Source organism: Papilio machaon, chromosome 29 (genome assembly GCF_912999745.1).
Source record: "Papilio machaon chromosome 29, ilPapMach1.1, whole genome shotgun sequence".
NCBI classification, from domain to species: domain Eukaryota; kingdom Metazoa; phylum Arthropoda; class Insecta; order Lepidoptera; family Papilionidae; genus Papilio; species Papilio machaon.
Genome location: NC_060014.1, coordinates 250,824 through 276,129, shown reverse-complemented (window position 1 = coordinate 276,129; position 25,306 = coordinate 250,824). Strand labels below are relative to the sequence as shown.

General features: G+C 37.1%; 3 protein-coding genes across 4 annotated transcripts; 2 read left to right on the top strand and 1 right to left on the bottom strand.

Moving 5' to 3' along the window:
• The first annotated feature begins 438 nt into the window (after positions 1-438).
• LOC106708165 (zinc finger protein 585A-like) lies at positions 439-14,052 on the top strand. Of its 2 annotated transcripts, XM_045685428.1 has the most exons (15): positions 439-664; positions 1,589-1,723; positions 2,383-2,505; positions 3,526-3,653; positions 4,108-4,239; positions 4,648-4,786; positions 5,355-5,459; positions 5,818-5,969; positions 6,299-6,358; positions 7,453-7,566; positions 8,415-8,546; positions 9,381-9,452; positions 9,992-10,208; positions 11,192-11,338; positions 13,719-14,052. In XM_045685428.1, exons 1-15 carry the CDS (start codon positions 515-517, stop codon positions 13,902-13,904), a joined length of 1,992 nt encoding a protein of 663 aa, XP_045541384.1. In that variant the 5' UTR covers positions 439-514; the 3' UTR covers positions 13,905-14,052. The 2 variants fall into 2 exon arrangements, with proteins under 2 accessions (XP_045541384.1, XP_045541385.1); XM_045685429.1 differs by lacking the exons at positions 439-664; positions 1,589-1,723; positions 2,383-2,505; ... (8 more) ...; positions 9,381-9,452; positions 9,992-10,208 and having other exon boundaries at positions 11,185-13,408.
• Positions 14,053-16,509: 2,457 nt separating this feature from the next.
• On the bottom strand, positions 16,510-19,571 carry LOC106708172 (zinc finger protein 30). The gene is made up of 2 exons (XM_014499648.2): positions 19,381-19,571; positions 16,510-19,145 (listed from the first exon to the last, which is right to left on the bottom strand). The coding sequence occupies exon 2, from the start codon at positions 19,137-19,139 to the stop codon at positions 17,877-17,879; it is 1,263 nt and encodes a 420-aa protein (XP_014355134.1). The 5' UTR covers positions 19,140-19,145; positions 19,381-19,571; the 3' UTR covers positions 16,510-17,876.
• A 412-nt stretch (positions 19,572-19,983) lies between these two features.
• Positions 19,984-25,105, top strand: LOC106708180 (tubulin beta chain). The gene is made up of 12 exons (XM_045685425.1): positions 19,984-20,164; positions 20,740-20,851; positions 21,143-21,268; positions 21,365-21,466; positions 21,750-21,877; positions 22,107-22,274; positions 22,702-22,816; positions 22,971-23,041; positions 23,288-23,427; positions 24,295-24,454; positions 24,865-24,966; positions 25,034-25,105. Exons 1-12 carry the CDS (start codon positions 20,108-20,110, stop codon positions 25,103-25,105), a joined length of 1,353 nt encoding a protein of 450 aa, XP_045541381.1. The 5' UTR covers positions 19,984-20,107.
• The last annotated feature ends 201 nt before the right edge of the window (positions 25,106-25,306 follow it).

Here is a 25,306-nt window from a genome sequence, read left to right as displayed (position 1 = left end):
TGAAGTTACACTACAACAATATGGCGACAGGAGGTGACTAGGGTTGACAGAATTTCCGCATTATAATTCCTTTAAAAACACAAATCTTGTTAAAATTTTATTAATCATGTCCTGGCATCAAAATTTGGAAACAAAATAAAGCTAAACTCTAATTGATACAAATTCATTGTTGTTTCTTGTTTTTTAATGAATGCAAAAAATAGATATAGTTCGAACCATTCGATTAATCGCAAAAATTGTTTTCTACATTAAAATGGATTTACAACCTTGTGACATTGTTATTTTTTGGATAACTCTTTACTGTTTTCTTTAGTTTAAATTTAACAAACACGCAATGAAACAAGATTTTCTGGAGATATTGTTAAAACACGATTTACAGATTAATAGAAAATTTAATTTATCTGTGCCAAAATTGACATTGACAAAGCGGCACGCCATATTGTTTTCAAACCACCACAAGTTGATATTTTTAGCTGTGTTTATATTTTCCTCGTTCTAACTTAAATGATAAAAGATGGAAGTTGATATTTTAAAGGATAACCAAGATTTAAAACCAGAAATCGAAATGCTGAATACTATTTGCCGCTGTTGTTTATCTAAAAACAGAAATGGGAATAATATAATGATGTATAGTGGACTATTTTTTGATTTGGCTGAAATAACTGTGAGTAAAATTTTATTTATTTAAACATAAAATACTAATAAACAACTATATTGTGACTGTTATAATGTACCAAGTTTATTTGTACATATGTGACTCTTGTCACGTTCAATAATTAAACACACTTGTGTACTTGGATAAATTACCACGCAGAATACATATATATTATTATATATATAATGATAAATTTATGTATGAATACTTAGCCCGAATATTTATGACAATCATCATGGAAGAATTTTGTATAGTAATGTAATAAAAATTTGTGCAATGTAAAATATCGGGGGTAAAGTACACCAAAAATCCAAGCCAAATCTTTAAGCTTTTTTTTTATATTACAAGGTGGCAAACGAGCAAGCGGCCACATGAATTCGCCGAAATGGCGTAGCGACCGTTGCCCATGGACATTCAAAATAGCAGACGCGTTGCCTACCTTCAATCACATACACACAAATAGAGAAAATTTAACCTTCCTATGCACTTCCCCTTCCCATCCTTTCCTTTGAGTAGGGGGGAAGGGAAAGAGGACTAAAATTAGGCCGCTGGCATCACACTCATCAGACTGTACTTGGAATTACTTCCATTTCACGCCTGTCTTTTGTATGGTCGTGGTATTTCACCTGGCGAGCCGGCCAATTCATACAACGGCTTTTGTTGTTGCTGGTGTCTACCACTCTTATATTATATTATTATTATAAATATATGGTTTATAATACCTTGTGTGATGACCTCATGTGAGTGGGATAAGGCCAAGGAAACGATAATGATGATACAACAACGATTGTCATAAATATCCGTGGTAAACCCAAAGTAATGACGATCAAAATGTATGGATTATAATACCATGCTGATACTTCATAAGAAATAAAAAGTACAGTTTTGTTCTATTAGACATGGAACTAACATTATTTATATTATTGTCTACAGGTAACAGAATCAGATGGTTTACCGCAATGGCTGTGCTGGGAATGTATAGCGTTGCTGCATAAATCTGTAAGGTTTAAACAAAAGCTGCAGAGATCACACATATTATTGTACGAATATGTAACTAGATGTGCACCGGTATGTATACACAGCAGAAAACATTAAAAAATTACATCCTGTCCTGGATTAACACCTTAGCCAAGCTTTATGCAGTATTGATAAGAAAGGCTTGCTTATTATGACAGAACATTGACAGTCTCTTCAATAATGTTGTAAACAGATTTGATTTTATTTCTCATTTCTTTTCATAAACAAAAACCCTTGATAAGTGTTTTTTGTATTAAGGAAGACAACAGTGTCGCCAGTCGATGAACAAAGGGCTTTGTAAAAAGTATTTTTGTTTGTCTCAAAGAGAATGCTTTGTAAGATGTGGTCTATTTGTTAATGAAAAACTTACTAACCATTCTTGAGATACCTACGCAAGATTGTAGGCACCTTAATATTTCAAAATACATACAGTAAAATCTGGATAACTGTGAAAACTCTAAAAGAGAGAGTCAATATTTGGCCTTGATGGAAAACCTCCATAAGTGAGAAAGTAAGGTTAAAGAGTAACTTTTATAAGCAAGAAAAAAACGCGGATCCTTGGACTCTCCCTTATCCAGGGTCAACTGTTTATCTATTCTATAGGAGTGTGGATAAATGCCCACCCATGATAACAATGTCACACGGATTTGACTCTAATTATTATCAGAAAAATAATACTGTTAATATGATCTACTACATATTCTTTCCAGTTCCCTATAGATGGTCAGGATCCGGAACTAACAAAATATGAGAGTCCACAGCTAAGTTCTACAACAACACTAGTCTTTGATAATGATACCAGAAGTAAGAATGGATTTCATAGAGTACTAGAGGTTAGTAGAATTTAAAAAAAAACTTAGTATCCTATGTGTTCTTTCAGACTATGTTCTATATTTGTGCCAAATTTCAGCAAAATCCGTTGAGTCGTTCCGGAGATATCTTCAAACAAACATCCATACATCTAAACATTCACATCTATATATATAAAAGAAAGTCGTGTTAGTTACACTATTTATAACTCAAGAACGGCTGAATCGATTTGACTGAAAATTGGTGGGCAGGCAGCTTAGAAGCAGGAAGCGGACATAGGATAATTTTTACCCCATTTTCTATTTTTTATTCCGCGCGGACGGAGTCGCGGGTAAAAGCTAGTTTATAATATTAGTAAGATTGAGATAGACTTACAAGGCTTTTTGAACTGGTGGGCATATGTCAAAGTAAATTATGACAATTCACTAGTGCCCCCATCTAAGAGAAAAATTGTCGTACGATCCTCTTTGTACTGACATACTGTAGCTGTCCTGTCATTTTTTCTTTTGTTATTTGCTATGTCTAAATAGGTTTATATATATTCTGACAGAACCAACCGCGATAGCAGCGCCTCTCTCACCGGTTCAAATGTTCTTGTTTGACTTTAAATTCTTGTAGTAATTTTAATGTCGCAAATTTACTTTACCGTGCATTTCCACTGTAGAATATAGAATTTCCACTTGCATTTTTTTATATGAAAAGGTGGCAAACGAGCAAACGGCCACCTGCATTGTTGAGGCGACTGTTGAACAGAGATATCCGCAAGTGCTGATTGCCTACCTTTAATCAATGAAGAAGGGGACGCACAGAAAGAGGATATTTCTCCTTCCTATGCGTCCCTTCTTCCACTAAATCCACTTCTGCTTCGCATTCTTTCTTAATAAGAAAATGGTGGGAAAGGAAAGTGGACTAAAATTAAGCCTGAAGCACCACACTTATCAGACTGTACGCGGAATTGCTTCCACTTGACGCCTGTCTTCTGTGTGGTTATGGTATTTCACCGGGCGAGACTCATTCAAGTTGTTATTTTTTTTTATTTGTAGCATGAAAAGCAGATATTAAATCCAATTAAGGAAACAATTAATGTAATTGTTGAAAAAATTGAGGATAATATTAAAGAAGAAACTAACTTTTCCGATTTTGAAGACAATTTGACATTAGAAGAATTTAGGTAATAATTAAATATAAATTTTATTTATATAGAATATAGAGTCAAACCTGGATAAGGGAGAGTCTCATTATTATCGGCTCATTATACATCCTCAATCATGGGTTCGGAGCCTACCCTAAGTTAGGTAATCTGTAGGTCCTGGATTCAAATCCCGTCATGTACCAATATGTTTTTCGATTTACATATGTACATTTATCTGACATTCTTAAGATGAAGGAAAACATCGTGATGTAAATATCTGAGAAGAAATTCAATGATATGTGTGAAGTCAACTCGCACTTGACTGTGGTTGACTATGACATAGTCATCTCTAACTTAGGGTAGACTCTGAGACCCTCAGTGGGGATGTATAGTGAGCTGATGATGATTTTTTTTCTCTTATAATTGTGTGGTAAAAAATGTATTTGTCTTTATAATAGTACAGTTTAATATTTTGTTATTTATATATTTCCAGATCAAATGTAACGAAATTAAAAGATGACGTGAACGTAATATTTGAATGTGAAGAAATTACAGATACATCAATAGAGAGGAAAAGAAAAAGGACAAAAGATAAAGTGGAAAAAGTGAGAAAGAAAAAAAAAGTGTTGGTAGATTTTTACTAATTTTTATATGAAGCCACACCGTGTGGCTAAAAAAGTTAATGTAACATCAACAGTCTAAAAAAAATAACAAAAAAATCTTACTGGTTTCAGAGAACATAATTTCAGAGATTTTTTTGAACTTTTTTTCAAAATCTTTGATTTTTTTTTTCTTTTTATGTTCAATCAAAATAATCTATACAAAGATGAGAGATTTGTCTGTTTGTTTGCATTGAATAGGCTGAAAAACTACTAAACCGATTAAAAAAAAATACTATTGAGAAGTGACATTATCTGCGAGTGACATAGACTATATTTATTAAAAGATTTTCTTTTAAATTCCGCGCAAAGTCGCGGACAAGTGCTATATAATTTCACATTGAAATATTAGAAAAATAAACTGTTTTCCACAGCACAGAAGTAACCAAAGCATTAGATGGTAGTGATGAAAAAAAATCTCGCAAAACTTCAATAAGGAAGCCTCCGGAACTGGATCCTAAGAAAATAAGAGTAATTATTTTAAATCCGGAAGAACAAATTAAGATGAAAGAGGTGAGTTTGATTTAAATTAGCTATTTCTTTAATTCACAAGTTTATCTGATTTTTTGTTTGTCTAAAAATATTGTAAATTTCAACAACTGTCAATCAACCCGCACTTGGTTGTGGTTGACTATGGCCTAGTCACACCTAAGTTAGGGTAGGCTCCGAGCCCCTTAGTGGTGACATATGAGCTAATGATGAACTTTCACTGTGAAAGTATACTATCTTACTAATATTATAAATACAAATGTTTGGATGGATGTATGGACATTTGTTAGAAGCTATCTCCCGAACTGCTTAAGGGATCTGCCTAAAATTTGACACAGATATAGAACATAGTCTGTAAGAACACATAGGCTATTAATTATTTTTAATACCTAGCGAACGAAGTCGCGGGCAACTGCTAGTTCGTTATAAAAAGGTTACTTATTTAGCTTTCTTTTAAATTCCACGCGGACAGAGTTGCGGGTGACAGCTAGTATTAATAAATTTGTTACACAAAAAAAAACATACAACACAAAATTAGCAACATGTTTCATATTAAAATTTCTACAATGTACATATTAATGTTTGTTTTCAGGAAGAAAGTAAAGCGTCAGACAAATTTCCCTTCCAATGTAAACTTTGCTTCAAAGGTTTCAACTTTGAGAGCAAATTGCAGAATCACATGTTCAAGCATAGCCCCGTAAGTTATATTTAATTTCGCATAAATTATATATAATAAATACTTTTCATTTTTTTTAAATAAGAGAAGCGGCAAACGAGCTGCAAGAATTGTTTCATTCTCAACATATCTATTCTAAACATGTTCCATCATTAATTGTAAACATGTTCCATCATCAATTGTAAACATGTTCCTTTTTAATTCACAACATGTTCCATCATCAATTTTCAACATGTTCCATCCACAATTTTCAACACGTTCCATCATCAATTCTCAACATGTTCCTTCTACAATTTTCAACATGTTCCATCTACAATTCTCAACATGTTCCATGATCAATTCTCAACATGTTCTATCATCAATTCTCAACATGTTCCAGTCTCGGGGTACATTCGAGTGTTCCCTGTGTCACATGTACTTGCCGAGCGCGTACAGTGCGAGTGTACACGCGCTCATACACACTCGCAGATATGAATGCCTCGAGTGTGGACGTAGAATGATTGATAGAGCTTCTATATTGGAACATTACAGGTATGTTTTTTTTAATATATATATAACAATGTTACAAATAAGCAAACGGACATCTGAATTAGACTATTTTTGATGATTATTAGATGCTTTGCTTTTGCCTTAATGTTTCCCCTTTCTTAAGTGTCTCCTCCTCTGTAAAATCCCTTTCCCCTTACGTACAAGGAAATTAGACCTCTAACACCACAGTTACCGGACTGTAGGCTGAATTGCTTTAACTTGAGGCCTGTTTTGTCTATGGTTGTGGTATTTCACCGGACAAGCCGGACAATTCTTGCAAACAGTGTTATTTATGGTTTAAATGATTCTTTTTGGAATTCTTGATATTTTAGCGCACAACATGAAGGTATCGTGAATCAATACACATGCAGTCAATGCGGTAAAGTTAGCAAGTAAGTCTATTTTTATGTCTTTTTAATGTTATAAGCTCACTGTAAGTTCCAACTTAGGGTCTCGGAGTCTACACTAAGTTAGATGTGACTATGACCTAGACAACTACGGTCAAGTGTGGTTTGATTTCATATATATGTTTGAATTCCTTCTCAGATATTTGCAGCATCATAAGGTTTTCATCTATCTATATATATAAAAGAAAGTCGTGTTAGTTACACTATTTATAACTCAAGATAGGTCGAACTGATTTAGCTGAAAATTGATGGGGAGGTAGCTTAGAACTAGGAGACGGACATAGGAACTTTTTTATCTTGTGTGCATTTTTTTTATTACGCGCGGACGGAGTCGCGGGTAAAAGCTAGTTAATTATAAAAATACATTAATATAATGCGGGATTCGAACCCAGCACATGTAGATTGCAAGTCAAGTGCAACTTATGCTCTGTATAACTTGTACTATCAGGGAATCTGATGGTATACCATTATTATAGTGAAAGTTGTACAAATTTTTTTTAAGTATTCACACAGAGATTATGTAAGATGATGTTTTTTTATTTATATGTATAGGAAAAATATTTTGCTAAGTAATTGTTTATTTTGTTAGAATGAGTGGAATTTGTTTCGTTGCAAGGAACGAGGCAAATTTTTCTGTAAATTGAACACCGCGAAATGACGTGATTGTACATATGTCTTAAATTTTTACCTGTAGCTTGAACGAATGAGTTTGACGAGTTTGGTGTCATTCGATTTATATTCCTCCTTTGAGTGTCATAGGTGTATAGCCAGTTAAGTTTTTTTTTTAAACTTATTAATTTTATAAATGCGAATGTTTGAATTAGATATCCAATAAGACTGAATGGATCTATGTGAAATTTGTCACAGACGTATAACATACTCTGTAAGAGCACATAGCCTAATTATTCAGTTTTTTTTTAAATTCCGATCGAACGGAGTCGCGGACGATAGCCAGTTAATTAATACAGTCGAAACCGGATAAGGGAGAGTCCTAGGAAAAGCGATATTTTTTCGTTTATAGAGGTTTCTCGCTTATGTAAGTTTGAATGTTATAATTTGAACATATTTATGTTTGTCAGTAATAAGAAAACACATCGTAGTCATGTTCGCAACCATCATGAGTCTGACAGACCTCGTTGTGACCAGTGCGGCAAGAGCTTCGTCAATAAGGACTCCCTCGTTGAGCACATGCAGTGAGTACCTCACACCACCTCACACCACCTCACACCACCTCACACCACCACACACCACCTCACACCACCACACACCACCTCACAAGACTAAAGACAATACCGTCTTACACGACCCACATAACATCGCTTACTGTTGTACTGTCCTACTGTTCACCTCACACGTGTGAGGCCATTGCGACCTCACATCAAATTATTTAAATACAGCTTACATCATAGTAGACCGCTTCAACCTACATCTAGCATTATATTATTAACACCTCACACGACCTCACTTCGAGTTATTTTATCTAATACATTTTGTATGCCTTCAACTTAACTAATGACATCTAGAATTATAGTCACATCACTTCATATGATTTTACTTCCCAAAGACCTTCTTACATGATCTACCTAACGTTGCTTACTTCGCTCACCACCTCACACGTGTGAGGTAAATGTATGACGACACACGACCTCACATCAAGTTACTCTATCTATTACTGCTTTACACAATTTTAGACCTCTTCAACTTATCTCGCACTTACAGCACCTCATACTGCCTCACATGACCTCACACGACCTCACCTCCAGTAACTAACGCCGTTTTACACCATTTTATCCCGCATCAACGTAACTCATGACTTGTAGGATTTTATCACCTCAGACCTCACATCACATCTTACGTCGTACCTCATCTCAGTGACAGAAAAGGGATGACGTTTTACCTTAAATGGATTTGAAACACTCTATTTTTTTAATGGTAACACTGTAAGGATGTTCGAAAAATAATTTCAAGTCTGTTAAATGTCCTACCTTAGTATAAATTGCAATTTGAACTCTACACAGACACAATAAGGTACATATTCCAGGATACATGATGGTGTGAAGAACTACGTATGTCCCGAGTGTGGAGCTCGCTTCAGGACTAGGACACAGATGAGGGACCACAAGAGGAAACATTCCGATGAAAGGGACTATTACTGTGTCGAATGTGACACTAGGTGAGTGTTACACACGAGATATATCGGTTATAACGACTCAAACCTGCTTCGCTGATTTGGCTTTCTTTTGCTGTATTTTTATATCACGTTTTATGCCTTGTATGTGTTTAAATCCATTTTTTTGTTTCCTTCTTCCTGTTTTTCTTTCTTTCTGCCTTTCTTTATTTCAACTTTTCTTTCTTTCTATCTTTCATTCTTTCTTTCTGCCTTTCTATCTTTCATTCTTTCTTTCTGCCTTTCTATCTTTCATTCTTTTTTTCTGCCTTTCTATCTTTCATTCTTTTTTCTGCCTTTCTATCTTTCATTCTTTCTTTCTGCCTTTCTATCTTTCATTATTTCAGCCTTTCTTTATTTCTTTCGATCAGTTTGAGTTCCTGCTACGTCGTTATAACTGATATTGATTGTATTGCTAGTTACAAACATATGCACATATAAATGCTCCTATAGTGCGGGCTATACGGCTTCTTAATATCGTATCTAGGGATATAGATATATTTAGTTGCAGCGAGCCGAAATTCACAGAGGCCGCCTACAGATGTGTGGAAGACGTTTGAATTTTAAATTTATTGATTATTGATTAATAATATTGATGTGTAGTTACTTACGCGTTGATATATTCTTGCACTGTTTATCTATGTATTTTTTTTATTTTTTTATTTGCTATTGTTATGTGTTTTTACTGTTATTATAAATATTATCGTGTAAACTAGTATGTATAGTGTCAAATTGGTTGCCTACTGTAAGGATGCTATGCAGTTGTTTTTAAATAAATAAAAATAAATAAAAAATAAAATATAAAATTGTTATATATGTCTGTTATTTGTATATTTTCAGATTCAAATCGCCCAACAGTTTGAAACAGCATTTGTTGAAAAGTCGAAAACATGTCGACTCTCACAGTCTAAAGTAAGTAAACATAAAAAAATCGATTATAACAACATAAATAACACTCTTAATTTTCAGTCGTAATAACCAGAATTAGTTTTATTATATCACTGTAACAGATATGATGCGATATAGCTTTAAATACTACGAAGAAATCTAGCTAAATATCGCCGTTACTTTCATTCTATCTATATATATAGTCAGACTTAATATCCTATGTGTTCTTTCAGACTATGTTCTATATTTGTGCCAAATTTCAGCAAAATCCGTTGAGTCGTTCCGGAGATATCTTCAAACAAACATCCATACATCTAAACATTCACATCTATATATATAAAAGAAAGTCGTGTTAGTTACACTATTTATAACTCAAGAACGGCTGAATCGATTTGACTGAAAATTGGTGGGCAGGTAGCTTAGAACCAGGAAACGGACATAGGATAATTTTTACCCCGTTTTCTATTTTTTATTCCGCGCGGACGGAGTCGCGGGTAAAGGCTAGTTTGATACAAACAAGGACGGCAATAGTTTGTATACAAGTGTGACGTCACACTGTACAGATACTCGTGCATGTGCTGCGACAAACGTTTCCCAACTGAGCGCGCGTTACGTCACCACATCGGAGTGCAGCACGAGGGTGTGCGCGCGCATCGCTGTGTCCAGTGTCCCGCAGCGCTCGCCACGCGCAACTCACTCAACAAGCACGTGCGCGCCGTGCACGCCGGAGCACGACCACCCGCCAGGCATGTCTGCGACACGTGCGGCCGCGCGTTCAGGGTGAGTAGGGTTTACACCACACAGACACGCGTCTGTACAACACATAGATACGTGTCTGTACAACACAGAGACACTTGTTTGTACACCACATAGATACGTGTCTATACAACACAGAGACACGTATCTGTACACCACATAGATACGTGTCTATACACCACATAGACACGTGTCTGTACACCACATAGACACGTGTCTGGACACCACATAGACACCTGTCTGTACACCACATAGATACGTGTCTATACAACACAGAGGCACATGTCTACGCCACCGAGATTCGTGATGAGTGTGAGATGATACTACTGTATTCAGGAGACACATGCGTAATACAAGTCACCACCTAGAGAGCACATTTACTCTCTTGTGTACAGTAAGCACGTGTCCAGTCAATACTGAGACACTTTCGGGAGAGAGTTATAGTAAAAACAGTACACAGTAAACATTTGTATTGTATTTTCTATATGTTAAAGTGCCTTCTTGTGTCTCAAAATTTACTGAATAGCACAGATATTTTGTTATAATTTTTTACCCGAATGACTGAAGCTTAAATGACAAATTATTTTGAAGAGTGATGTATCCTTCGATGGGAAAATAAACTGTCTTTTGCTAAATATAGATGTCAGCATGATCAAGAGTGTCAGTAGCAATAAATATTCCACAGATTGTACAAAAATATAATTTATTTTATATAAAAAGTACTCTGTCATAGCATGTCGTCTGTGACTTTAGGCAAATTTTAGTCGAAAAATTCATAAATGAGTATTTTTTAAAATAGTTCATAAGTTAATGAAAAAATCACAAGCATGACTTATCAAACCTTTAAGAAATGACATTAAATTCTTGACGCTGGCGTCACCTGCTTATAGCTCTCAATTTTTCTTCTCATTCGTATTCTAGCTCCTAAGTGTCGAAGAGATAGCTATGTCGTTGGTGTCCGTTTCGTTTTTTCAATGAATTAACAATTTATAATGTTTCTTGTATAGGGTAAAAGTGTACTCATGAACCACGTGCGCACTCACACGGGCGAGAAGCCGTTCTCGTGCGCTGAGTGCGGCCGCCGCTTCACGCAGCGCACCGCCATGCGCACTCACACGCGTCTCGTACATCTCAAAGTGCGCCGCAACGCCAAGGTGAGTGTGTACACAGACAGACACGTGTCTACATGTACACTGTACTCGTGCGCTGAGTGCGGCCGCCGCTTCACGCAGCGCACCGCCATGCGCACTCACACGCGTCTCGTACATCTCAAAGTGCGCCGCAACGCCAAGGTGAGTGTGTACACAGACAGACACGTGTCTACATGTACACTGTACTCGTGCGCTGAGTGCGGCCGCCGCTTCACGCAGCGCACCGCCATGCGCACTCACACGCGTCTCGTACATCTCAAAGTGCGCCGCAACGCCAAGGTGAGTGTGTACACAGACAGACACGTGTCTACATGTACACTGTACTCGTGCGCTGAGTGCGGCCGCCGCTTCACGCAGCGCACCGCCATGCGCACTCACACGCGTCTCGTACATCTCAAAGTGCGCCGCAACGCCAAGGTGAGTGTGTACACAGACAGACACGTGTCTACAGGTACACTGTACTCGTGCGCTGAGTGCGGCCGCCGCTTCACGCAGCGCACCGCCATGCGCACTCACACGCGTCTCGTACATCTCAAAGTGCGCCGCAACGCCAAGGTGAGTGTGTACACAGACAGACACGTGTCTACATGTACACTGTACTCGTGCGCTGAGTGCGGCCGCCGCTTCACGCAGCGCACCGCCATGCGCACTCACACGCGTCTCGTACATCTCAAAGTGCGCCGCAACGCCAAGGTGAGTGTGTACACAGACAGACACGTGTCTACATGTACACTGTACTCGTGCGCTGAGTGCGGCCGCCGCTTCACGCAGCGCACCGCCATGCGCACTCACACGCGTCTCGTACATCTCAAAGTGCGCCGCAACGCCAAGGTGAGTGTGTACACAGACAGACACGTGTCTACATGTACACTGTACTCGTGCGCTGAGTGCGGCCGCCGCTTCACGCAGCGCACCGCCATGCGCACTCACACGCGTCTCGTACATCTCAAAGTGCGCCGCAACGCCAAGGTGAGTGTGTACACAGACAGACACGTGTCTACATGTACACTGTACTCGTGCGCTGAGTGCGGCCGCCGCTTCACGCAGCGCACCGCCATGCGCACTCACACGCGTCTCGTACATCTCAAAGTGCGCCGCAACGCCAAGGTGAGTGTGTACACAGACAGACACGTGTCTACATGTACACTGTACTCGTGCGCTGAGTGCGGCCGCCGCTTCACGCAGCGCACCGCCATGCGCACTCACACGCGTCTCGTACATCTCAAAGTGCGCCGCAACGCCAAGGTGAGTGTGTACACAGACAGACACGTGTCTACATGTACACTGTACTCGTGCGCTGAGTGCGGCCGCCGCTTCACGCAGCGCACCGCCATGCGCACTCACACGCGTCTCGTACATCTCAAAGTGCGCCGCAACGCCAAGGTGAGTGTGTACACAGACAGACACGTGTCTACATGTACACTGTACTCGTGCGCTGAGTGCGGCCGCCGCTTCACGCAGCGCACCGCCATGCGCACTCACACGCGTCTCGTACATCTCAAAGTGCGCCGCAACGCCAAGGTGAGTGTGTACACAGACAGACACGTGTCTACATGTACACTGTACTCGTGCGCTGAGTGCGGCCGCCGCTTCACGCAGCGCACCGCCATGCGCACTCACACGCGTCTCGTACATCTCAAAGTGCGCCGCAACGCCAAGGTGAGTGTGTACACAGACAGACACGTGTCTACATGTACACTGTACTCGTGCGCTGAGTGCGGCCGCCGCTTCACGCAGCGCACCGCCATGCGCACTCACACGCGTCTCGTACATCTCAAAGTGCGCCGCAACGCCAAGGTGAGTGTGTACACAGACAGACACGTGTCTACATGTACACTGTACTCGTGCGCTGAGTGCGGCCGCCGCTTCACGCAGCGCACCGCCATGCGCACTCACACGCGTCTCGTACATCTCAAAGTGCGCCGCAACGCCAAGGTGAGTGTGTACACAGACAGACACGTGTCTACATGTACACTGTACTCGTGCGCTGAGTGCGGCCGCCGCTTCACGCAGCGCACCGCCATGCGCACTCACACGCGTCTCGTACATCTCAAAGTGCGCCGCAACGCCAAGGTGAGTGTGTACACAGACAGACACGTGTCTACATGTACACTGTACTCGTGCTCACAGACACGTGTCTACGTGTACACTGTACTTGTGCTCACAGACACGTGTCTACGTGTACACTGTACTTGTGCTCACAGACACGTGTCTACGTGTACACTGTACTTGTGCTCACAGACACGTGTCTACTTACACAATGAATGTGTACATGTTTAGTTACGTTATTTATAAAATTAAATAAAAATTTTATTTTATTGTGACATAATCTTACTGTTTTTTTTCTTTCAAATAGTTTTAAATATTTTTCAATTTATGACAGATAAAACCAGAACCGGATCCATCAGAAGAGATCCAACTCAAGATAGTGGAAACGTACACTAAAAAAGAGAACCAACAAATTAAATTAGTGGAAACGATAGCTAAGCGAGAGAATAATTTAGTGTTCGAAGATTGGCAAGGACCTGTCAATTCTGATGTCTACTTCCATGTCACTGCTGGACCCTGACCTTAGAAAGGAGATGAAAGAAGATAACAGAAGATTAGCGTCATAGATGAACAATTCTAGAACGCTATCTCTTCTCACTATTTCTTAATAAAGGATGGCAAAGAGACAGTTTTGGGCAGAGGATGGATTGTAAAAGACGAAATTGTTATACCAAATTATTTAAAAAAAATACATATATTCGATTTCTGTTTTTTTTTATTATTTCAATGTCCTCTTTCTGATATTTTTTTAATCTAATAAATAATTTTGTGTGATAATAATTTGTTTTATTTCTTAGTGAAAACGTCTCCATTACTGATGGTAAAAACCTTTTTTTGACATGGAAAGGATATGACAACATTCTCTTATAATAATACATAGTCTTTCATCTATTCATTACCCTGTCTTTTATCATGTAGGGTAAAAGTACCAGTTTTCGTCCTACAGATCTATCTAACATCTCGTACTTGGCCTACTTCTGGGTATCTATATACCCTCTTACCTTCATATTAAGGATCACCGGCTCCGGAGGCCTAATTTTAATGTTCTTCCCCTTCCGATGTTTTCTTATTAGGAAAGGATGGGAAGGGGAGGTGGATTTGCAGGAAGAGGGGACGCATAGGAAGGGAAATTATCCTCTCTGTGCGTCATCTTCCCTGATGATTAAAGGTAGACAACGCATCTGCAATGTCTATGGGCAACGATCGCCTCGCTAGTTTGGCGAATTTGATATAAAAAGAAAATTACCACAAATTTCCTTCCTTTTTAAATGAACTCTAATTTATCTACCATTGGTTATTTCAGACATATTCTAATACTTGTTTCGTATCTCGTCCGTTTCGGTTAACCCAAATATTCATCTTAACGCATTATATTATATCTTATAGTAAGTCTTTGTTAAAGTTACGTGTTCTTCAGGAATCTAAGCTTTTGGTTGCTATAACCGATGTATTGATTTCCTACTGTATAACAAAAACATGGGTAAAAAAAAGCCTAATTAAAATTGAACGATGGAACAAAACTCATGTTAATTGAAATAAAAAATAAATATACCAAATAACCGTTTTTTTTGCACAATTTAATAAAAGATTTTATATTTACAACAAAATATTAATTTTTACAAAAGTATTTTACGCACAGTTTATGATATTTGGAAACAGTATACCAAAGAGTATGTAACTACTTCGTATGCAGTTTACGAACAGTTTTTTTTCTGTCAGTTTAGATTTATTATTACCGTAAAATAGGTTGAATAGACACAAAAATCAAACATAGAAACAGTTTTACATCGTAAAATTTAATGATTTTTCATTAAATCAACTATTTACAATTCAAAAACCAGTCGCTAGCAAACTGTTTATCAAGATCGTCGTGAGGAAAGTTGCTGCGATTTTCAAGATGGCGGAGCAAATCTATAGTTGACATGTTGTCTCTATGACTGTACTGACTGAAGACTCGGGTCGGCAATTCAATGTTGTGTGCGCGACGCCATAAAATATTAGTTTCTATGATTTACGTTGTCTTGTGTACGAAGAACTTTACAATATAAAGGCTTTTCAAGATTTGTCTATTTACTCCTTGAATTCAATTTCCCCCGTTATACTGTATAAAAGTTATTAATTTTAAAAAAAGAACTCTGCATTCCAAAGTGCAATAACTTTAATATTTTTATTATATTAAAGCTCTACAATAACAAACACCATAGTTTTCATCATCAAATTTTTATTAGAATAACATATAAGAAAGAATATAAGCTGAAATACTTTCTAATTCTAAAGTAACAATATTATACAGGGTGCATATTATTGCTCATATTTTACGCACATTCCGAGACACCTATATCTAAAGAAATTTTTATTCAATATCTATAGTCCCACAAAGATATTATGACAGTTCTTTAAAAGTGATAGTTACTACAAGTTTTAAGAGTTACAAGTGAACAAAAATTTCCTAACTTCCGAAAGTCGTCCATGTTGCAATTCCAAGCATTTGATTTGCAAATTATGATCTGAGTTCTCATAGTAATTCCTTGACAAATAAACCTACATATCATAACATGTGTGTTTTTATAGAATTTGTAAAAGAAAATGGCAACATTCAAACTGTACAGCTAGCTCCCTCATTGGTTAAAATGTCGCTGTCAAAATGACATTATTACTTCACATATTTTGCAACTGCCACAAAATCCTTGTAGGACTACAAATTTATTTCCCGATGACAGGCGACTTAAAGTTTACAAAATCTATATCAAAATTTATAAAATCCTAATATCTTCTAATTTATTTTAATTGTTAATTTGTAATATTAAACATTGCGAGTTAAAGAAGCAAATATTTCTTAAACGAATAACATTCCAGTCTAACAAAACATTTACAACAATTTTGTTAAAAAAAAAAAAAACATATTAACAAATTGAAAAAAGTGTGGTAATTAATTATTTTAGCTAATTATGGAGTAAAATAGTTGAATATTAGATTTAAAAAATGTACCAAACATTAACCACGTATTTCTGAGACCAAGATCTGCGTTTAAAACATATTGTTAAAGATAATGACAAGGAAAACGATGTTTTATACAGAGATTTTGATCTCGTAACCAACAAGTAGTGTTTTCTGCACTCGCGAAAAACTTATACATAAACATGTTTCTGTACTGGTCTTCTAACCGTGGTAACAGTAAAACTCAACATCAAAGAATGCAGCATAGATCAAATAACTACAAAGAGAGAGGAAGAGCTAAGAAAGTATGAATAGATTGAGTGAAAGAGGACATACTAGAGATGGGAGTGAATTTAGACATCTAATGGAGATGTATGGCAGAGTATTGTGCTAACATTACAAATAGCAAAGGGCAGGTTTAATAATTTGCCGAAATAAGGAAGTGACCACTGCATTGCCTATTTTTAATCAACAGAGGAGGGTACGAACTGATAGGACAATTTTATCGTATGTATCCCTTATTTGCAAACTTCCCTTCCCATCCTTACCTTATAAGAAAAGGGTGGGATGGAAAAGGCGACTAAAATGAGGCTTTCAGTTGGTGACTTAAAAGCGTATGTACATTTATCTCAAAGCATCCATACGTATGAAAACATTTATCTAAACTACTTTATATATTCTCTAAAATAACTAACACTTAAAATATATATCTAATTAATAAAAATCCCCGCAATATTATGTACAGAAACAAATTATTATGACCCTTTTACTACAATTGACAAAATTCACTTTAAAATAAACCTCGGCAAAAGTAATTTCAACTTTAATAATAAAAGCAAAAGTTACTACGTATTTCAGTTCATAATATAACTAATTAGTTAGTTATATTACAAACTGACTGAATACACAACTGATTAGTAACAATTAAAAAATACACCACAGAAAAGATAGATGACAAGTGTAAAATTTTTACACTTTACATATTTTGCCTAAACTTTTCAAAACAAACTTAATTTGCAAGTTTGTACCAACTTGAAAATACAACTAATGCCAAACTCAGAAACGTTAATTGGTCACTAAGGGGCCATGAGATTTCTATCTATCTACAAGAATTAAGGAAAGAAGATCTCTTATACATAAAACAGTCAAACCTGGATAAGCGTAAGTTAGGACATAGGAGGTGCTTATGGAGGTTGTCTTATGGTACTGGACAACTACTCTCGCTTATAAAGGTCTCCCGTTTATCCATGTTCAACTATAACCCTAAATTTAATATTAGACAAATCTTATTGCACTGTTAAAAAATTATTTCTCAAATTACTTCCGCAGTTCCTACTTATTTCACATTTGAAATATTAGCAAATAATTTATTATTTACTAACCTTGTAACTATTCCAACAAATTTCTAGAAACATGACTGTATGTGTGCGCTTAGGGCACTGGGAGTGTGTTCACTGAGGCCTACGCACTGACTTGAGATAGGATCCAGCGCCCACACACCCCACACATGTTAGCTGATGACAATAACATGGCAGTTTCCATTTTCGAAGTAATTTCACTCAGATTCTGTCTCAGTATCTTCGGATTCCGATTCGGAACTACTAACAGGTTCACATTTGATAAATTCAAATTCTTTGTGAACTTTTCTCGGCCTACCACGTCTCTTCGGTGGATTGCCTGCCTTATGTTCATCACCCATCACCGTCTTCACCATCTGTGATATCCGTTTCAAATGTTGTTGCTCATGTCGCTGCAAATGGTTGTTCAAATATCTTTTAATTTTGAATTTCTTATTGCACTGAGGACATTCGTGTTCATATTTAGTTTCATCAACGTCTAAATGCACAGAATTATTGTGCCTTTTCAAATAATGAGCGTGTGCAAACTCCTTGTCGCATTTCTCGCAACGTAACTTCGGTTTATCTGGATGTACTATCTTCTTATGCTTCTTTAAACGTACAGCTGAATGAAAATATTTGTCACATTGATCGCATTTCACTTTACTTTCAAAAGACGTATGAACTTGCATATGCTCTTTTAAGTACTGATCGTTCTTGAACTCTTTCAGACACTCAGGACATTGTACTTTAGATTCTAACGGAGGATGTATATTTAAAATGTGCCTTTTCATATGATGACGTGATTTAAATGTCATCGGACAGAACACACATTGGTGTCTTTCAACTTGAGAATGTTGAAAATGTAGATGTCTGTTTAAATTCAAATGTGTTTTATAAAGTTTTTGACAAATAGGACACTGATATTTATCTTTGTCATCTATATGACAGGAATCCATGTGATGCCGAAGTTTGTACGGCACACTGAACTCTTTACCGCATACAGGACACTTAATTTCAGGTAATGTGGCGGGGTGGGCACGTTTAACATGCATATGTAACGCTCTTCGCGTCCTAAACTCTTGAAAGCAGAACTGACAGTAACATTTTTCCGATTCAGAGTAATGTTTGTTCATTCTATGCATATATAAGTAGTGTTTATTTTTAAATGTTTTAACGCAAATGTCACATATAACCGCAGAATCTTCTGAAGAGTGTACTCTCGTGGTATGCAGGTACAAATTTTGGTAGTTTTTGAATTCCTTACTACACTTCTGGCAAATGTACTGTTTGGTACGTTTCGGAAACATGACTGGCTTCCATGTTGATAGGACAGATTCATACATTTCACGTTGTTCTTCTGTGAGCATTGAACTTGTTACGCTGATGAATTTGAGAGGTCCAGAGGGTGCTGGAGAATCTGTTGGTGTCTCCTCACCCTCCTCATTCTTTTCAGCTTCTGATTTTATTACCGATTCCATTTTTATCTGGAAAACACATTTAACGAAATTTAAAGATTATTTGTTACATTTTAATATGATTTTGCTCAAAAAATAAAATGTTCATAAAGTGGTATAAGTGGTGTGGCTTTTTAAACTACCCTGTATGGATGCTTTTTGAAGTCACAGAAATAGAGCATTTTTTAGATTATAGACAGTAATAAACCTAAAATTCTTACTATTTTAACAATAACAGAATGTAAAATTTTCTCAGATTACTTACGTATCAAGACAATCTCTACACTAAAGAAATAAACCCTCACAATACGTCATAAAGTTTATCATGTACGATCACAAAAGAATTATCAACTTTGACACGAAAATATACAAATTTTCCTGCAGTTTAACAATTTTACTACGTTAAATTGATATCCAGACATAATTACACACAAATAAACTGCACGAAAGTATGATAAAGAATTTAAAATTATTTATTTTCTACTAATAAAAAACTAATCGATTTTCACAAAATAAAATATTCTATTTCTATATGCGAGTTTTTTATTGACAGATAACATTTCAAAGAGTATGTAACTACTTCGCATTGTATTTGTTCACAGATTATAGTTAGTTACTAATGTAGATTATATAAAATTACTTTTTTTGTTTCAAACAAAAAAAAAAAACACGAATTTTAAATTTAAACAAAAGCTTTTACTTTTCTCTCTTATTTAATTAATTTAAAGAAAACAATTATTTAACTGGCACCACTTTAGTTATAGTTACTTTTAGATAATACACAATACTATATTTTGTAAAATAAGTACTTCCTGAATGCTAAGTATGTTAAAAAATTTATGAATTCACTCGTAATTTTAATGAAATAATATTAGGGCATACTTTATTTATAATTAGACATCAAACACGCATCCGACGTGCCATCTTCTCTTATAATAGTACCACTAGTTATCATTTCTTGCTAACAGATAGTTTATAAAAGACTTAAAATAATGCGTGAGATAGTTCATCTTCAGGCTGGGCAATGCGGTAATCAAATAGGATCGAAGGTGTGCTTTTTTTACGTTTCATTTGTATAAAGACGCAAATAGAAGTGGAATTCTATTTATATTTGTGTTACGCTCTACTTATTGTGAGTCGCAGGATCATGGTTGAGCGACTGGGAAAAATGTAAACTATTAAATAGGTATATAAATGTTGGGCTGGATTAAATGTTATAGAACGTTATTTTGCAATATTAACATTTTTAAAACATTTAATCTTCATATTACGTTAATTACAAAAAATAATGAAAAGTTAATTTTATCTCTATTTTATTTATATTTACAAATAATGCATCGTTTTCCACCAGTATTTTATAAATTTTTTTATTCGCTTTTACCTTAACAGCTTATATTGGTTCAAAATGGAGGGAAAAAATTAGACATACAACTGAAAAGGGCCCGAATTAGATTGAATTTTGAGATAGGAATCGAATGACGGTGATTGAGCGTAAAAATAATTTTACCGCCATTTATCATCAAACGAAAAAGCGTCATTTTTTCGTTGCATCTAGTCGTATAGCATATCGCACGCTTGCCTACAAAAGTTTTGTAGTCTAAATAAACTATTTATCCGTACTCAGTTCTGGGAGATAATATCAGATGAGCATGGGATCGATCAAACTGGCCACTACAAAGGTGACAGCGATCTGCAACTGGAAAGAATTCAGGTTTATTACAATCAAGCGGCAGATGGTAAGCAAAACCTTCGTTTGAAGTCCACTAATGGGCGTGGATTCTAAAATGAACTGATCCGTCTCTTACTATCTTTATCAAATGATCTTCGACGACTTTACGATCAAAAAGAAGACTGGTTAGTGGAACCTTCTAGTCTTAATCCGTGAACACTCCATCGATCCTATATTTAAACAGTATCGTAAAGCTGGTCTTTGGTATACAATACAATAGAACACTAACGCCATCTATTGTATATCGACTCTTCTTAGAAAAGTAGCACCAACTTCATCTACTGTTGATTAATTCTAGGTAACCGCTATGTCCCGCGCGCGGTCCTGGTTGACCTGGAACCGGGGACAATGGACGCCATCCGTTCCTCCAGCTACGGCCAGCTGTTCCGACCTGATAACTACGTGTTCGGACAAAGTGGAGCTGGTGAGGAACCGAACCCGGATCTATGAATTACAAGTATAATGTTGCGCCACTAACGCTTTTTTATTTCATAGGAACTAATATAATTATCTGTTATAGGCAACAACTGGGCTAAGGGTCACTACACAGAAGGCGCGGAGTTGGTTGAAGCCGTCATGGACGTCGTGAGGAAAGAGGCTGAACCCTGTGACTGTTTGCAAGGTTATATTTAGGGCTAAGATCTTCACCTTTTCCTAAGTCCTGAGATAATTTCCAAATAAACAAATAAAATAATAATAGTTCTTTTCCTTTGCAGCTTATCGTACCATAAGTTGCGCGTAACGAACTCAAAATGTGATATTTTTCTTAAAAATAATAGCTTAATAATATGATATATCTAATTTTACTAAGCCAATAATTGAAGGCATCATCAGATTTACCTTAGTTACTAAAAAAACTGATTCATTCTATCGTCAGCCACCGTAGCGTACGGACGTGTCTGTAGGGTTCCAGCTGACGCACTCTCTGGGCGGTGGCACGGGCTCCGGGCTAGGGACTCTGCTCCTCGGCAAGTTACGCGAGGAGTACCCTGACCGCATCGTCAATACATTCAGTGTTATGCCCTCACCTAAGGTAAGGGTAGACAGTAACAGGAAAATACCTTAGGAAGTTAGGATAATTAGCGTGAAAGATTTTTCAATCCGACTAACAGTAAGCAGTAAAGAAGACGAAGTCGTTTAAGCTGAAAGAGATTACAACGGAATTAACTCATATATCTATAAACTTCTTCTCAGATTCATTCGTTAAAAAAAGAAAAAAAAGATTTGAGAACTTCTTGTCTACTCTTGTGCTTGTTTTACAGGTGTCAGACACTGTAGTAGAGCCCTACAACGCTACTTTGTCAGTTCATCAACTTGTAGAGAACACAGACGAGACCTTCTGTATAGACAACGAAGCTCTCTACGACATCTGCTTCCGTACGCTTCGCCTCGCCAGCCCTACATATGGAGACCTCAATCATCTTGTCTCTGTGAGATACTTAAAAATTATTAATAACTTAATAGCAGTTCAAAATAAAAAAAACTGAGTTTTAATAGTTTAGTAGTCTAAACACTATCCGAGACTGTACTTTATCTGTTTCAATTAATCTTTATTTTATCGAGATTCGTTCAGCCCTTCTGGAGTTGATAATTTTTACTTTTTTGTGTTAAAACCTACGTCTTTGTTTAATTAACAACATACACTAAACAAAATACACATTTACAGGTGTTGATGTTATTTTTTTGCTGAAGTAAAAGTGCCAATGCGGCTTATTTTCCCATATGGTTGAAACTTTGAGAGCCTCACCTGAAAAGTTGTTAATTTATACATTGGCCCTTATTCATTTTATAATTCAAACTTTCGCCATTAAAATATCAACTAAATATTAAAATGTTTTGATTTCTTTATGTTGTCAGCTAACGATGTCAGGAGTGACCACATGTTTGCGGTTCCCCGGCCAGCTGAATGCAGACCTTCGCAAGCTGGCTGTCAACATGGTGCCATTTCCTAGACTCCATTTCTTTATGCCAGGTCTATGATTTAATGTTAAAAGACAGATGGTTGCAAGTGAACAGCTTTTTTATTGATGTAGAATCTCTCAATCTCTAGGGTACTCTGGTTTCTCTTCAAAAGGGTACTGGCACTTTGTTAACTGGAAATTAATTATTGGTTCTGCTTTGTATAGGTTTCGCGCCGCTGACGGCTCGCAACAGTCAAGGCTACAGAGCTTTAACAGTGCCAGAGTTGACTCAGCAGGTATTAAAATTCATCAATAATATTGTTCCACTGCTCACTATTATAAATTACTCAAAATTTTTTTTTTTGAATTCATGGAAACTTTGGAGAGAAATGTTTGCGTGTTCTATACTGTAGAGTGACGCCATCTATTATCACGGACAAGACATATGTTACTTTTTCAAGGTTAATTACAAATTTCAGAAATTGTTTTTAAAATTTATTTCCAGCCTTCGATAGCGCTTAGGGAATAACATGAAATTTCAGATGTTCAGTCCAGTAAACATGATGGCGGCGTGCGACCCGCGGCACGGGCGCTACCTCACAGTGGCGGCCATCTTCCGCGGACACATGTCTATGAAGGAGGTCGACGAGCAGATGCTCACAGTACAGGACAAGAACTCTAGGTGAAAAGACATTGTGCATAGTGGATTTTTTTTATATCACAAGATGAAAAACTATCAACCGGCCACATGAATTCGCCGAAATAACGAAGCCACCACTGCCCATAGACATCCGCAATTGCAGATGACTTGCATATCATTACTTGACGGATCAGGAGATGCACAGAAAGAGAATTTCCCCCCTCCCCAAGTATCTCCTCCTCTATTAAATCAACTTCCCTTTCTAACCTTTCCTGTAAGAAAACGTTGCGAAGGGAAATAGGACGAAAATTAGACCTCCAGCACGTATATATATCCAGTGGGTATTTCAGTTTTACCCAAGGAAAGGGAGCGCCTTTCCTCTTTTACCGTAACTTTTGGGGTAGGAGAGCTAACAGGGTTACGGAGACTGTTCAATTCACAGACCTGTGGAGTCCCTTTCTGTCCAGGGCCCCGGACAGTTCAACTGCGCCATACCGACTATAGGTATTGATAACTTCACCTAATATGACCTTTACGTGTTTTACTCAATTCTAGACAATAGACATAGGCCACTTCTCTTTCTATGAAACGTACTAAGGTAGTTATTGTAAATTAATTTGGCGGAAGAGGGGGAAATATCCTCTTTCTGTGTGTCCCCTTCTCCGTTGATTAAAGGTAGGCAACGTATCTGCAATTACGGCCGTCTATGGGCAACAGTCGCCTCGCTATTTCGGTGAGTTTAGATTGCCGTTTGCTTGTTTGGCTTTAATTCAATGCGTACATTATGGATTCTACAAATCCTTTTGCGTTTTTAATAACGAGTTTTATCAGATTTTGCTACGTGGTGTTTAAGTAAGTGGTAAGTTTCAAAAAAAGGTATTTACTCGTAATATTATATGCTGTTTGCAGTTACTTTGTGGAATGGATCCCCAACAATGTAAAGGTGGCTGTATGCGACGTTCCGCCGCGAGGGCTCAAAATGGCCGCCACCTTCGTTGGCAATTCCACCGCAATACAAGAAATATTCAAACGAATCTCAGAACAGTTCACGCTCATGTTCAGGAGAAAGGTAAGACTAACCTAAATTAAACACATAATTTTACCAAGGACCCCAGTTGACTATATAAGGGCCCTAAATAGATATTTAGAAAACTAAGGGCCCTAACTAACGACTAAAAAGTCAGAGTAAAAGCCCAAAAATAAGGATAATAAAGAACCGATGATCGCTAGACCCAAATGCTTTACTATGATTACACTTTCCTTAGCAATAAATCGAACAGAGGAAGGGCCCTAATTATTACATAGTCTACTGATTAGACTCTAATCTCTAGTTTAGACTAGCAATTAAACATCTTTAGGGCCTTCCTAAAGTGTCTATGTGTTCTTCCAGACTATGTTCTACATCTGTGCCAAATTCCATCAATATCCATTGAGATGTTCCAAAGATACCTTTAAACATCCATCCATTTGCATAAACAGGCGTTCCTGCATTGGTACACGGGTGAAGGTATGGACGAACTGGAATTTACTGAAGCTGAGAGCAATATGAATGATCTAATCGCAGAATATCAGCAGTATGAGGTAACTTAAAGCCTTTTTCTTTTAACTGACACTCCGCAGTGACGTTACATTATAACTGTTCTTACAGGAAGTAGGTGTAGAAGAAGGGGAGTTTGATGACCAAGAAGAAATACCCGGAGATGATTATCCTGAAGAATAACTAACTAACACTTTCAAAATTTTAATGGTCATCTTGTCTTCTGCTATACAACAAACATTATATTCTAAACATGAGACAGCTGTAGCCAAGGACTTTGGGAATCACTGAGTTAGACGTATTTATAATGTTGCCAAATGAAATTATTAGATTACTAAGATTATTTATTTTAGTTAGTTGTTTTTCCCTCAAATGTAAAAAAAA